The sequence below is a fragment of the Agrilus planipennis genome, unplaced genomic scaffold (genome assembly GCF_000699045.2).
Source record: "Agrilus planipennis isolate EAB-ADULT unplaced genomic scaffold, Apla_2.0 scaffold232, whole genome shotgun sequence".
NCBI classification, from domain to species: Eukaryota; Metazoa; Arthropoda; class Insecta; order Coleoptera; family Buprestidae; genus Agrilus; species Agrilus planipennis.
Window position 1 is genome coordinate 60,384 of NW_020438990.1, and position 15,513 is coordinate 75,896.

Below are 15,513 nucleotides of genomic sequence, written 5' to 3' on the forward strand. Positions count from 1 at the left end.
CACCCGTACAGCGCCCCCCTTCAAACATACTCCTTTAACAATCTATTTCAAATTTCTAAATTTAACCTTTGCTAACATAGAAGTGACTCCTCCTATTTACTACTCTACTTTGCTACTCCAGCTATTTAATTGCCTGCTGCTCTTTACAAACTCTTCTATTTCTGTAACTCATCTTCTAAACCAACATTGATTTTCCCCTAATACTTCCACTACCCTACGAAACTAAAAATTTGCAAACAATTTAATAGTTTGATTAGCATTCATCTTCCTGTCTTTTACTGTTGCCTAGGTACTGAAATACTACAATAGCAACAAATATTTGGCAGCCTACAAGGATTTGTAAAACGGATTCATCAAAGTTTCAATAATATCCATGATTTACATAAAAAGTAAATGTAAGTACCTAAATAAAAATTTCTTTTTTAAATTTTAATGTGTTCCTCAATTTAATCCAAAAATCAATTATTAGACAGATATAATTCGTACATATCAGTAAGCGACGAGTCACTTAAAAATCATAATAACTGCTTTCATTAGTTCTTTTGCAAAAAATATTTCATTATTATATTAATAATTGCTTAACCGACTTAACCTCAAAAGAAGTGTAAGTGTAAATAGATCATATGTTTGGCGCCCTCTATTGCTACAATCTTAACCATTATACGTTACTGTTTTCAAATTCAACTTTGTTTAAGCTGAAAATAACTTATGGTTGGAAATCAACAAGAAAGGAGAATTGACGAAGGAATTAATTGTGTTGTTTATTTTTACCTTTTCTTATGGCACTGCTGTAAATTTGCATCACTATACTTTTCGATATTGGGGTTATTCAGTTAGAAGATGTGAAATACCTGTCCTAGAAGACAGTTTCAATTTTGATCAAGTTTTAGATATTTCAACCTATGGAGTTACACCCGAAGTAAGGTACACAATGACAATAAAATACATAAATAAAAACTAGAACCGTTGTTTGAGGATGATGATTTTAGTTAGCCTTTTTGGAAAATCAGTAAGGAAATCATTATAAAATAAGGCTAATAATAATTTCTGAGAATCTGTTCCACCTAATGCGTATTTATCCATAGCTCTGTTGTTATACATTTAATTAAAAAAAAGGTTTTTATAAAAGTGGTCCGAAATAATCATACGGTACATATCATCATCATCATCATCATCATAAGGTCATCAGTCCTAAAACTGGTTGGACACGTACCTCCACTCTTTCCTATTCTGAGCTAAACTTCGCATTTCCCTAAAACTAGAACAGCCCACATCCTTAACTATTTGCGAACAGTAATCTAATCTAGGTCTACCTCTACCCCTCCTCACTCCTGTTTCTGCCTCTAATATGTCTCTCACTAGACCTTCATGCCTGAGAAGGTGTCCTACCAACCTATCTCGCCTATTTTTTATTGACTTCCATAGAGTCCTCTGTTCTCCTATTCTTTCCAATACCTCTTCATTTCTAACCTTTTCTACCCACGATATCCTCATCATCCGCCTATAACACCACATTTCGAACGCTTCTAATCTTTTCTTTTCCACCGCTCCCACTGTCCATGTTTCGCACCCGTACAACGCCGTGCTCATATACAGAAAATATTTTCTATTTCTTCTAGGCGCTACCTAACTTCATTATTTTAAATGGAACACCCTATGTTTTTAAATTTTTGGTTTCTTTGCTTAATTTTAAGTTAACATTGTTAGCAATTCTCTATATATATATCCTATCTCGACTTTGAACTTTAACCAAACAACTGCTAAACCATAAAATTTAAAAACATGTGGTTTGGATAGTCCCTTTTAGTAATTCATATTGCTAGGGGCAAAATGTGTACGTACGTTATTTAGAAGCGGAGATATCGAAACTCACTTTTGACAATCTTAGAAGACGAATAACTTTTTTTTCAAATAGAATGACCCATAATAAATGTTACCGTTCGATGCAAAATTGAAAGTCCTTTCTACTGATATAAGGTTTTAAATACATTTTCGGTTTCTTTGTTTAAATTTATATAGACTTTGTTAATAGTTCACTATACCTATCTCTAGTAGTTTTTGAGATATTTAACTGTTTTTGAAAAAAAACACGATTTCAGCTCTTTGAATGAGACCAAATAACATCTAAACCATAACAACTAAAAATCTGCGGTTTAGTCAATATTCAAAGGAAACATTGAAACCTACTTTTGACAATNAAGGTTTTAAATATAAAATAATCGATTGTTTTTTTTTGAAAAACTGATGAATATTTAAAACCTTATGTATGAGTCACTCCATTTAAAAAAAAGGTATTCCTTATAAAATTGTCAAAAGTAGGTTTCGATATTTCCGGTTCTAAATAATGTACACATTTTGCACATAGCAAAATAGATACGGTAATTCGTACTAAAACGAAGTATCCAAACCACAGGTTTTTTGGCTTTTATGGTTTAGATGTTATTTGGTCTCATTGAAAGAGGTAAGATCGTGTTTTTTTTTTTTTTTAAATAGTTGAATATCTCAAAAACTAGTGGAATTAGGACATAGATAATTGTTAACAAACTTGATTCAAAATTAAAGTAACCAAAAATATAAAAATATATAGGGTATGAAACAGAACACCCTGTATGACTGAAATATTTTCTGTATATGCACTATATGATTCCGGGCCACTTTTATAAAAACATAAAAACAGATTTATAGACGAGATCTCCTTATGTGGAACACCCTGTATAATTTGGTAACAACATTTTTAGATTTCCTGGTTCTATAATCTACTGCAAATATGCTGATAGAGATTATAATAGTTTATTAAAAAGCAATAATAATAATTACGAGTCCATAATGAAATCTTTACGAATCGATAAAACTCCTTTCAACGAAAAGACGTGCGCTTATAAAATAAAAGAGCGAAGACTTGAACCACAATTGTCCCTTCTATCGAAATCGTTTCAAAATATTTTCGATGAGGTACTAGATACATTTCAATTGCATAACTAGTTGTAATAAGATTAATAACCGTCTTATTTTTTGCTAGAGAAACAAAACGTGTAAAGACTTCAAATATTACAGAATCACACAAAAAAGTCAGTTTCTGGGCGTAATTTTTGGTGCGCTATCAATGTCCACATTGGCTGACAGGTAGGTACCATTTAATTAAATTTGTGTAATATGCACAGTTACATATTTTATTTTAGATATGGGCGACGCCCAATATTTATTGGTTGTTATATTTGTGAATTCCTGGGACTTCTTTTGTTCTTTGTACCTTTTGTTTCATGTATGATTTTGGGTAATTTCTTAACTGGTATTGGACTATACGGATTTTTAGTACTTTACATCATTTGTAAGTATTATTTTGCGTCCAAACGGAATGGACAGGGCCGGCCCCGATTTCGCTCCCCGCATTAGTATGATGCTAATTAAGAACGAATACGTATTTCTTTTTTTTTTGTAAAAGACACAGTGGTTCATACTATTCGAGGTAAAAGAAAACAGCTGAAAAAGTGGCGGGTGTATGTTACTCCGTTGTATAGTTGGTTGCCTATATTCTATTGCCACGATATAACCTTTAAATTCGGAGTATATTTGGTTGCATATACGAATCCAGTGTAAGTATATAAATGGAATTTTGCAGTAACAGAGCGATGTGACAGAAAAAGAAGACTTATATTGGGAACAAGTGTCTTAGTTTGTATCCCGCTTTCCAAAATTATCGGTGTTATAATAGAAGTAGTGGGAAATAAATGGATGTATCCCATCATTACAAGTCTAACCATCTTAACAATAATAGCCCCTGTAATACACTGGTACGCATTAATAATATTTATCGAATTGACGACGATAATTTTGCATGTGTAAATCGGTATTGATTTATTAAGTTTTGTAGGTTTGTGGATGAGCCTCCTAAGTATTTAATGTACAGCGGCCGAGTACAGAAATGTATCAAAGTGTTGGAAAAATACGGTTACCGAAGAGACACTGCGTCGAATGTACCAAAGATGCCTGTCATTAGCACAACTTTTATTGCGACGCGTTTTTTTCATGCAAAACTTAGAGCAAGACACGCGTACTCGTTCTTTTTATCGTATTTACTTAGCATTGTTGGCGTTATACACGGTTACTACTATTTATATCTGTTCCCGGAAATGTATGAAATCTAGGAATTGTAACAATTACCAGGAAATTATACAATTCCTAGGCTATTTAGGAAATGTATAAAAGATTGTTTCAAAGATTTTTTTATAGGCACATATCCTAGGAAATATATGCATTTCCTAGGAATTGTATGAAGTTCCGATATTATCCTAGGAAATGTATAAAAGTAATGATTTCTGTGAATAAAATACTCTAACATATCAACAAAATTCATATGCATTGGTGACATCATTGTTTAGTTAGGTAGATTTATGGCAGATTAGAGTTCATTTGATGCCCCTGCCCGCAAGAGGCGGGCTGATATGTTACAGTATTTCCCAGGATATGTCATCATCATCATAAGGTCGTCAGTCCTAAGATGGTTACACACGCACCTCCACTCTTTCCTATTGTGAGCTAATCTTCGCATTTCCCTAAAACTAGAAAATCCCACATCCTGAACTATTTGCGAACACTAATCTAATCCAGGTCTACCTTTACCCCTCCTAACTCCTGTTTCTGCCTCTATCATGTCTCTGACTAGACCTTCATGCCTAAGAAGGTGTTCACCTTCATGCCTAAGAAGGTGTCCTACCAACCTATCTCGCCTATTTCTTATTGACTTCCATAGAGTCCTGTTCTCCTATTCTTTCTAATACCTCTTCATTTTTAACCTTCTCTATCCGCGGTATCCTCATCATTCGCCTGAAAAACCACATTTCGTAGGCTTCTAACCTTTTCTTTCCCGCCGCGCCCACTGTCCATGTTTCGCACCCGTACAACGTCGCGCTCCAAACAACTTTAACAATCTATTTCGAATTTCTAAATTTATCGTTCGCGAACATAGAAGTAACTTTTTTTTATTGAAGGCCACTCGACCCTGCGCTATCCTCTGGTTTAAATCCCTACTACTCCTTCCGTCCTGACTTATCTGACTTCCTAGATACCTAAAATCAGCCACTTCTAATCTTTTGTCTCCTATCTTTATATTCGCTCTTTCCTTACTTTTTCTTCCCTTGCATTCCAGTATTTGTGTTTTACTTTTATTTATTTTCATACAATACTGTTTTGTCAATACCGCTTCCATTTTATTTAAAGCTATCTCTAGGTCCTCCTTGCTAGATGCTAATACTGCTATATCATCTGCAAATCTAAGCATACTAATCTTTTGCCCCTGTATATCTATCCCTACAGTTGTACTGTCTTTAATGATGTTGATTGCGTCTTCGATGTATTGATTAAAAAGTAGCCTGTGCATCCCTGTTTGACTCCCTTCCTAATATGTATTTACATCTCTACAGGTATGTTGCTGCTCCAGCTCTATAACTGCCTGTTACTTTTTATACAAACTAAGTATCACTCTTCTATCTCTGTAGCTCATCCCTACATTTTTAGGTATATTTAACATCTTGTTCCAGGATATGTGTTTATTAAAAAATCTTTGAAATAATATTTTGTACATTTCCTAAATAGCCTCGGGATTGTATCTATACATTTCCTAGGAATTGTATGCAATTCCTAGATTTCATACTTTTCCGGTAACATCTACATATATATGTATAGTAAAAAACTTTTTATCGCCATTTTAACCCCCCCCCCTTTTCAGAAACCCACGCAGTAATTACTGGTAAATTTGATATGACTGTAGCCAATATTCTAACCGGAATATTCGAAGTATGGCGCCCAAAATGTTTGACATTTGTCGTTCAAATTCGTTCTTGTCATTTTTAGTGCATCCACATAGGAATAATGTGCTTCATAATTTCTCGAGATTTGTACGGAAGGAAGGACTTCATATTCACTTTTTTTCTGACAATGACGCTAACTCATATGTTCGTTTTCGCCCAATACGATCGTACAGGTAACATATATAAACATGACAATAAATTTCTATTTTCTTAATTTCACCACTGCATCGTAGCCAAGGGGTAGACAGTCCTAACGAATTCACTAATTCTAATTTCTCTACCTAATATTTTGTCTTAGGCTAATACTGAGTTTCACGTAATTCCGTGAGAATTGCCCTTTTCCACTTTTCCTTGTAGTATATTATTATGAGCCAATCCTGATTGCATAGTTAGGCTACGATCCTGTTTCACTTAGACGCAGGGATAGCTAACCTTTACGTATTGACGTGCCATTTTTATAAAGAAAAGTTTAAACAGGTCAAAGACGTGCCATCAAATAATTTTGTCTCTGTGATTATTGGGAAAATAAAAATAATATCAACAAACTTTTTTGTTTACTACAAAAAAATAGGAACATTTTGCAATGTTTAAATTATACGTGTAATTTAAATTAAAGTAAAATTAGTGTTACTTTTGTTATTGCAGATTAGATGACAAATAACTTATGTTAGGGTTGTTTTAGCAGAATGCATGCTGAACTGGAGTTATGTGTCAAACGATTTCTAACCGACTCGCATGCATAGGTTGAGGAAAAAACATTGTTAAAATAACATAAGCCAGCTACTTCAAACAATTAAAAGTGTTTGGTAACGCATTTCATGTTTCCAAAATTTTGTTATTAGCATTTTCACTTGTATCATCTGCCAATCTTTCTATTTTAATTAGTTTCCTTATTTCAATAAAGTTTTGGATCCATATTGAACTAGACTTTATGATTGATATTAGTGACGTGCCCAAAATATTGTGTCGCGTGCCACTAATGGCACGCGTGAAATTGGTTCGCCATCCCTCACTTAGAGGCATCATCTAAATCAAATGCATAGAGCACAAATGAAAGAAAAAAAGGGAGAAAACGTTCATTTTTCCCCCTTTCCTTAAGAAATCCTACAAGCTATCTCTAGCAGTGTATACTCAAAATTCACTTCAACATCATAATAGGTCGTCATTCCTAAGAGTGATTCGAAATGCACCTCCACTCTTTTCTATCCTAAGTTAATCATCGCATTTCCCTAGAAATAGAACATCCGATCCCACATCATCCTAAGATCGTCAGTCCTAAGACTGGTTGGACACGCACCTCCACTCCTTCCTATTTTGAACTAATGTTCGCATTTCTCTAAAACAAGAACATCCCACTTCCTTAACCACTTGCGACCAGGAACCTAATCCAGGTCTACCCTCTACTACTCCTGTTTCTGCCTCTAATATGTCTCTGACTAGACCTTCATGCCTGAGAAGGTGTCCTATCAACCTATCTCACCTATTTTTCATTGTCTTCCATAGAGTCCTCTATTCTCCTATTCTTTCTAAAACCTCTTCGTTTCTAACCTTCTCTATCCACGGTATCCTCATCATTCGCCTATAACACCACATTTCGAAGGCTTCTAACATTTTCTTTTCCTCCGTGCCCACCGTCCATGTTTTGAACCCGTACAGCGCCGTGCTCCAGACATAACACTTTTAAATTTTTTTTTCGAATTTCTAAATAAATCGTTCGCGAACATAAAAGTGACATTTTTTTATTGAAGGCGACACGACCCTTCGCTATCCTCTGCTTTATATCCCTACTACTCCTTCCGTCCTCGCGTATCTGACTTCCTAGGTACCTAAAATGAGCCTCTTCTACTAATTTTTCGTCTCCTATCTTTATATTTGCACTTTCCCTACATTTTCTTCACTTGCATTCCAGTATTTTTGTTTTACATTTATTTATTTTCATACAATACTGTTTTGTCAATACCGCTTCCATTGTATTGAATGCTACCTCCAACTCCTCCTTGCTAGATGCTAATACTGCTATATCATCTGCAAATCTAAGTATACTAATATTTTGCCCCTCTATATCTATCCCTACATTTGTATTGTTTTTAATGTTGATCGCTTCTTCGATGTATAAATTAGTAGAAAATTAGCTGTAGCAGTGTGCATCCTTGTCTGACTCCCTTCCTTATATTTACTTCTCTACCTTGCGGATTGATCTTCCCCTAACCTTCCGCCCTTTTTTCCATTCTTTTCGGTATAGTTCCCATCCCACATCCTAAATTATTTATGAACACTGAACAGCAATCTAATCTCTCCTGCATCACTTATCTCTGCGCTCCTGTCGTTCGTTTCGACCGCTTCCTTTAATATTTCGTCCATACTTTAATCTAGACTTAAAACGCGTTTCGTTACATTTTACTTTTTCTAAATCACTTCCATTTTGTTTTTTAGAATTATTTATATCGGTATTATTTTTATTCGTATATTCTTTGGGACACGCGGGACTCTACTTCCTGCTCTTTTACTACATGGAGCTGTACCCAACCCGCATCCGAGTTTCCTGCTTGTGCCTGAACGTTTTAGGAATATCTTTCGGAGTTCTGACCAGCATTGGTTTATCCTCATTGAATTTGGTATAATAAAATATAAATTAATAATTCCGAATTGACTCAAACTTTCGCGGTCGTCGTTGATGATATTATTGTCAGTTGTCGAGTTTTTTGGCCGTTGTTAAGAGCTTTTCTTCTCAATGTTTCGTCGACACCCGTTGACGACATCTTCAGGAGTTCTTCCTAGAATGGTAGGTCTCCAAAAGACACCCAGTCGACCGTTTGACTGGGTAGTGTTAGTGGATTCAATCCAAGGAGTGCCTACCAACGAAAACCCCTCCACATCAGGCCTATCAATGTAGGTCCTGGTCGTCTTCAGTCGTGATAGGTCGAAGTCTTATAGATCATATTTATATTGATTCTCATTATAACCGTCACACTTCGGGATGTGTTGCAATTGATCGAGACAGTTAGTGTCGTGTAGGTCGCAGCATCGAGTAAAAGCATTTGCTTTAATTTTGGTGTATAAGTCCTGACAGTTACTGATAACCATTTTCGACAAATCTCGGAGATTTATCAGTCTTGTTGAGATCGTCTTTATGCTTCTTAATATCAATAGCTTCCCTGTCATGTCTTGGATGGTAAGCCGAATCTTGGCACATTACCCAGCAGGTTACTATCCAAGACTCGGCAGGGAAGCTATTGAAAATCAGAAGCATGTAGACAATTACAACAAGACTGAAGAATCCGTGAGATTTGTCGAAAATGGTTGGGAGTAACTGCCAGAACCGATACATTAAAACCAAAATGCTTTTGCTCGGGGTTCCGACCCCAACGACACTAACAAACTCGGCCAATGGCAACGCACGGAAGCGTGATGGTTATAATGCGAAACAATATAGATATGAGCTAAGGCTTCGACCTACCATCCTGGGAAGAAGAACTGCTGAAGATGTCGCCCACATGTATCAACGAAACGTTGAGGATAAAAACTCTGACCGATGTCTAAAAAGTCCGAAAACTGACGATAATAAGTTGAAAGCAAATCCTTTTCTAATAAATGCACTAGCATCATAAAGAATTGATTTTTCAGGACCCTTTAGCTACTGTATTTTTCCCAGAATTTGTAGCATCGACTATATGCTGGCTAATGTCCTGCTTTGCCTGTGAAACAGTAGGAATCGATATACCCGACAATTTAAGAGAAACTCCTTGATTATAATTAACTTCAACATTTTGACGACGGAGTGCATCCTATGACCAACAACCCCTAAACCTTCAGAACAGCATGCTGCTTAAAAGGCAAATGTACGGCTATTTTGTACTTAGTAATAAAGCCTAACTGATGAAATGAAATTAATCGTATTACTAGAGCTATCATGTTCTCTATAGGTATATTATGACTACTATAAATTAAAGCTCAATTTATTGTACAAAGGAAATTTATACAAAACTAATTTTCGCATTTCCCTAAAACTAGAACATCCCACACATCCTTAAGTATTTACGGACAGGTCTACCCCTACTCCTGTTTCTGTCTCTAATATATCTCTAACTACATCTTCATACCTGAGAAGGTGTCCTACTAACCTATGCCTGTTTTTTATTGACTTCCATAGAGTCCTCTGTTCTCCTATTCTTTCTAATACCTCTTCATTTCTAACCTTTTCTACCCACGTTATCCTCATCATCCGCCTATAACACCACATTTCGAACGCTTCTAACCTTTTCTTTTCCGCCGCGCCCACTGTCCANACCTCTTCATTTCTAACCTTTTCTACCCACGTTATCCTCATCATCCGCCTATAACACCACATTTCGAACGCTTCTAACCTTTTCTTTTCCGCCGCGCCTACCGTCCATGTTTCGCACCCATACAACACCGTGCTCCAAACATAAACCTTTAACAACCTTTTTCGAATTTCTAAATTAACCCTTCGCGAGCATAGAAGTGACTTCTTTTTATTGAGGGCGAGTCGATCCTACGCTATCCTCTGCTTTAATCCCTACTACTCCTTCCGTCCGACTTATCTAACTTCCTAAAACCTAACCAAAAATCATCCAGTTCTTCTAATCTTTCGTCTCCTATCTTTACATTCGCTCTTTCCCTACTTTTTCTTCTCTTACATGCCAGTATTTTTGTTTTACTTGTATTTATTTTCATACAACACTGCTAGCTCAAAACCCCAACGCCAAAACACGACACTGTAGTTGTCCGAAGTACTTTTCGGTAACAAAGTTACCTTCTTCTTCAGTCCTAAAGTTACCTTCTTCAGGGACTTAGTAAACTCTCTCTCAAAGGGGGGGGGGGGGGGGGTAACTTTGTTACCGAAAAGTGCTTCGGACAACTACAGTGTCGTGTTTTGGCGTTGGGGTTTTGAGCTATTCTGTTTGTTCTACAACAACCGCCAAAGTTTTTCAAATCGCATGGGAAGTTACGCTAACTGTTCTAAATGTTTCGCACCTATCCATGCCTCTCTTTTCAGGTATAGTTACTACCACGTTCCGTTTATAATCCACTGGGACTTTCCCCGTCTCCTAAATGTGACTAACTAGCTTAAAGATACCATCTCTAACTTCTTGTTTTAAAATTTCCGCCTGTATCCCATCTATACCTGAGGCCTTATTATTCTTGAAGCTTTTTAATCCTACATCGAACTCTTCTCTGATTATGAGATAACCTAGTTTATCTATCTCCACACTATCTTCCTTTTCTAATATATCTCCTAACTCATGGCCTGCGTATAGGTTCTTTAAGTATTCTTTCCACATGTCTATCTTTTCCTCATTTTCTATCAAAATGACCCCTACCTCGTTTCTTATATTATTTCTACAATTATTCAATTCTGACTTCTGTTTATAACAACGATCTCCTATCCAGATCTTTAGTAAAATCTACATGTCTTTCCGTATCTATTTTTATACCTCTCTACATTTTCAAGTAACTTTAATATTACTATTATTACTCCCTCCTACCAATCTATCTTCCACCCTCTTCACATCTATTGCAGTCTCCCAAATTATCTTCTTATTATCCTCCAACACGCCTTCTATATGTCTACATGATACGTTACCCTTTCTCTCATTATTTTATTATTAATTTCTACCATTCTCATTTATCTATAGGCAAGAAAGCGTTTCATTACCTACTTTTGAGTACAACACATGCAAAGAATTTTAAGCTTCCATTTAAACCTACAAGGGGTAGGTCGTAATTAAACACAAATAAAAGCCTAAAAATTCCTTGCAGTAAATTTCTGCGAGAGTTTAAATCTCAACCTTTAACCACAGCATACGGTTGTACTGCTCTACAAAAGGGATCTATATGAGTTGAAAATTCTATTCCAGACACTTTGCCACCAAAAGCATCTATTAAAGCTTAAAAACTTTCTCACTCTGCAAGAGGCAGACGGAAACGATTATAAAAGACAGTAGCGTAACGTGGGGGGCGCAAATGTGGACGGCAAATTTAAGCTTCGCCCTGGGTGGAAGTAATTCACGCTACGCCACTGATAAAGGGAAAATGAAAGCTTTGTGGAATATAAAATTGGGCAGCAACTTTGCCACCAAGCAAACGGGGAAAGTATAAAAATCCTACCTTAGTATCACGGCGCCGATCGAACGACTTAAAAAGAAAGAAAATCGAATCGAAAAACACTAAAATACGATCACTACTACTACTTTTTTCGTATACTGTGGCAACTTCCATCTTGCCAAAACCCCCGCACTTACGCACGGTACTGTACGCACTCCCGCCACAAAAACCTTTCACAACCCGACTGAAAAATTCCCTAAAAAAAAACAAACCGGACCGAGAGACCGAACGCGACCTGAAAAAAAGCCCTACATTAATACACCCCCGAGGTGTCGCGACCCGGAGTGTCACTACGAATGTCCAGTCACTAACAAACCGGCGAATGCAAAAAAAAATACATATTACAACAATATAAACGGTTTAAAAAATTGCAGCCCTACAAGTACCTCCTTGATAAAAATTTGACTATTCAACTACCACTGATTGGAATTTAATTAGTAAAGATAATGTTTAAACATTAAAGCAATTACTCTATTATTTTGAAAACAAAAGTTTGAAATTTATAAAGATGCAAGATTTGTTTAGACCAGTGTTTCCCAACCTTTTTTTCTTCGCGAATCAAAAGAAAGGTCAGAAAAAATTTGACGAACCCCCTATGTAGTCGTTAATGACAGGGAAAAAAAGGTAATAAAATCTGATAGAATATATATTTTTCATATTGCAGAATAATTGAGTATATTAATCGTAAAACATTTAAATAAAACATTAATAAGACTAAAATGATGGCTATAAAAGTTGAAAACAAGATAAATTTAACAAACTGGTTCTTATGTTTTACATAGTATTTGATTACTTGAATAAGAGGAATAAATTTTAATGTATAAAATTGTTGATATATTTTGATATTGATGAAGTAATTTTGAAAAACAATTAAGTGAAAAAGAGATGAAAATATTGAAATTTATTATAGATTTCTTAACAAACAGGCATTTTATTGGCGTTTTAAAAAATCCGCCANCTTTTGATTTTAATGGCGTTTTAAAAAATCCGCCATTACAATATTATTTTTGCGAACCCCCTCTGCAAATGCTGCGAACCCCCAGGGGTTCGCGAACCACCGGTTGGGAATCACTGGTTTAGACACTTAAAAACTTTAAATTATCAAATGATTTAAAAAAAACAAAACGTTAATTAATAACTAATAAAACTATAAGCAATTTTTTAAAATTTTAATTTAATTTTAATTTAGCCTGTATGTCTCGACTTACAAGAGGCAAGCAGAGACTTCCAAAGTTAAACAAAATTTATGGGAATATGAAACTGGGCTGCAATTTCACCATCAAAGTATAAGTGAAAATAGAAAAAATCCTACCTTAGTCTACGATGATGAAGATCTAGGCGACGTTCGAGCGATAAGAGAAAAAAAATTGGATAGGAAAATACTTTCGTCGTATACTGTGACAATTTCCATCTTGTCACCACTCCCGCACTTTCGCGCGATACTGTACGCACTCCCGAGACGAAAGCGATCGAAAACTTTGACTGACAAGCCGACCGAAAAAAGAAACTGAACCGAAACACCGAACGCGACCTGAAAAGTACGAAAAAGTCGGCGAACGTAAACTTTTGTGCGAGACTATACATGTGTACATACAACTTCCCTACAAATATCTCAAATTACAAAAAGCTTTTGGGTTTTGAAATCAACAATTACCTGTTCGTTGGACTATCACTGATTGAATTTGAAAGTTTAAATAAACACTACTATAGTAATGGTGTCAATATATTTATTTAATAATATGATGTACATAATTGCCTAGAAAGGTATATATAAGATATCAACCAAGCGGTTGATTTAGGCCTTCATGGCCGTTCGTCTAAAGAAACTGGATTTCTGGACTCAGCTTTTTATTTATGAAATCATGAAGTATTTGACGTTTCATCTCCAACCACAAAGGACATCTTCAGGAACTCCATGTTATCGATGCAGAATGTTTAATGCTAGTGGTAAACCATCTGGCAGTGGCGTAAATAGTTGTAACGAGGTGGTAGCCAACCCATCTTCCCTGTTGAGATTGTTCGAGTGTTTGTGGATTTCAAGTACCTCCTTAGTGACCCTGAGGAAGTAGTGGTTTTCTCCAATTGACATCTTGTCTGGTATAATTGGATGTCGTGTCCTGACCAACAAGTTAGAACATAGGACACGACATCCAATTCGACCATAGAAAGATGCTAGCCAGAGAGAGAGCCACTACTGCTCCAGACCCATCAAGGAAACTCTTGAGATCCACAAACACCCTAACAATCTCAACAGGGAAGATAGATACCTACCACCTCGATACAGCGTAGAAACTGATATTGAAACAAGCCTCTGCCAGAAGATTCAGTTTCAGTTCCATTGAACTCAACTTGAGTTCTTGTAGACATTAATTACAAAAACATATTTAAACGGTATTTGATACTTATCATAAATCTTAAAGTATTAAGATTTCAAAAGAATTCCTTCAATTCAATCAGTAATAATCATTTGAAAACTTTCAGACCTGATGTTTTATACTACAAGAGGTAGGCTGAGATGGTTATGAAAGATTTCCCGCTCTATTCTAACTAAACTGAACCGCCTGCCCCTCTTTGTTGTCAAATTTCCCAAAAAAACTTAGTCTAACCTCAACAACCGATCAACAGTTTGAAAACTTTCACATCTAATGTTTTGCCTTACAAGAGGTAGGCTGTAATTGTTATGAAAGCTTTCTCACTTGTTGTAATTAACTGGACGACCGCCCTTCCCCTACTGTCAAGTAAATTTTACCACAAAAACCCTTATTCAATTCCAGCAATCGTTTAAAAGATGGAAAACTTTTATAACTCATGTTTTCACCCACAAGAGGTGGGATGATGAAATGATTGTAAAAGCTTTCTCACTTTGTAGGAACCGCCCTCCCACCTCCTTGCAGTAAAGTTTCTATAAAAACCCTTTTTCAACCCCAGCAATCGTTTAAAAGTTTGAAAACTTCTACAACTCATGTTTTGTCCCACAAGAGGTGGGCTGAAATGATTGCAAAAGCTTTCTCCCGTTATTGTAACCGTTCTCCCACCTCCTTGCAGTAAAATTTATATAAAAACCCTTTCTTTAATCCAAGAAATCGTTTAGAAGTTTGAAAACTTTTACAAATCATGCTTTGTCCCACAAGAGGTGGGATGAAATGATTGTAAAAGCTTTCTCGCTTTGTTGTAACCGCCCTCCCACCCACTTGCAGTAAAATTTCTATAAAAACCCTTATTCAACCCCAGCAATCGTTTAAAAGTTGGAAAACTTCTACAAATCATGTTTTGTCCCATAAGAGGTGGGATGAAATGATTGTAAAAGCTTTCTCGCTTTGCTGTAACCGCCCTCCCACCTCCTTGCAGTAAAATTTCAATAAAAACCCTTATTCAACCCCAGCAATCGTTTAAAAGTTTGAAAACTTCTACAAATCATGTTTTGTCCCACAAGAGGTGGGATGAAATGATTGTAAAAGCTTTCTCACTTTGTTGTAACCGCCCTCCCACCTACTTGCAGTAAAATTTCTATAAAAACCCTTATTCAACCCCAGCAATCGTTTAAAAGTTGGAAAACTTCTACAAATCATGTTTTGTCCCA

General features: G+C 36.0%; 1 protein-coding gene across 4 annotated transcripts; it reads left to right on the forward strand.

Moving 5' to 3' along the window:
- The first annotated feature begins 301 nt into the window (after positions 1 to 301).
- Positions 302 to 13,642, forward strand: LOC108741573 (solute carrier family 22 member 16-like). Of its 4 annotated transcripts, XM_018476417.1 has the most exons (13): positions 302 to 395; positions 696 to 924; positions 2,739 to 2,952; positions 3,020 to 3,123; positions 3,180 to 3,328; positions 3,620 to 3,791; positions 3,872 to 4,101; positions 5,726 to 5,793; positions 5,851 to 5,980; positions 8,241 to 8,422; positions 9,432 to 9,646; positions 11,687 to 12,370; positions 13,123 to 13,198. In XM_018476417.1, exons 1-11 carry the CDS (start codon positions 374 to 376, stop codon positions 9,552 to 9,554), a joined length of 1,623 nt encoding a protein of 540 aa, XP_018331919.1. In that variant the 5' UTR covers positions 302 to 373; the 3' UTR covers positions 9,555 to 9,646; positions 11,687 to 12,370; positions 13,123 to 13,198. The 4 variants fall into 4 exon arrangements, with proteins under 4 accessions (XP_018331919.1, XP_018331923.1, XP_018331920.1 ...); XM_018476420.1 differs by lacking the exon at positions 302 to 395 and having other exon boundaries at positions 817 to 919; XM_018476421.1 differs by lacking the exons at positions 8,241 to 8,422; positions 9,432 to 9,646.
- The last annotated feature ends 1,871 nt before the right edge of the window (positions 13,643 to 15,513 follow it).

Excerpts from the sequence above, each read along its gene's own strand:
- LOC108741573 (XM_018476417.1), top strand. The coding sequence starts at position 374 with ATGATTTACATAAAAAGTAAAT. Across the intron at positions 3,792-3,871 it reads ATAGCCCCTGTAATACACTG|GTTTGTGGATGAGCCTCCTA; the intron begins GTACGCATTAAT and ends TAAGTTTTGTAG. Across the intron at positions 8,423-9,431 it reads GTTTATCCTCATTGAATTTG|GACCCTTTAGCTACTGTATT; the intron begins GTATAATAAAAT and ends TTGATTTTTCAG.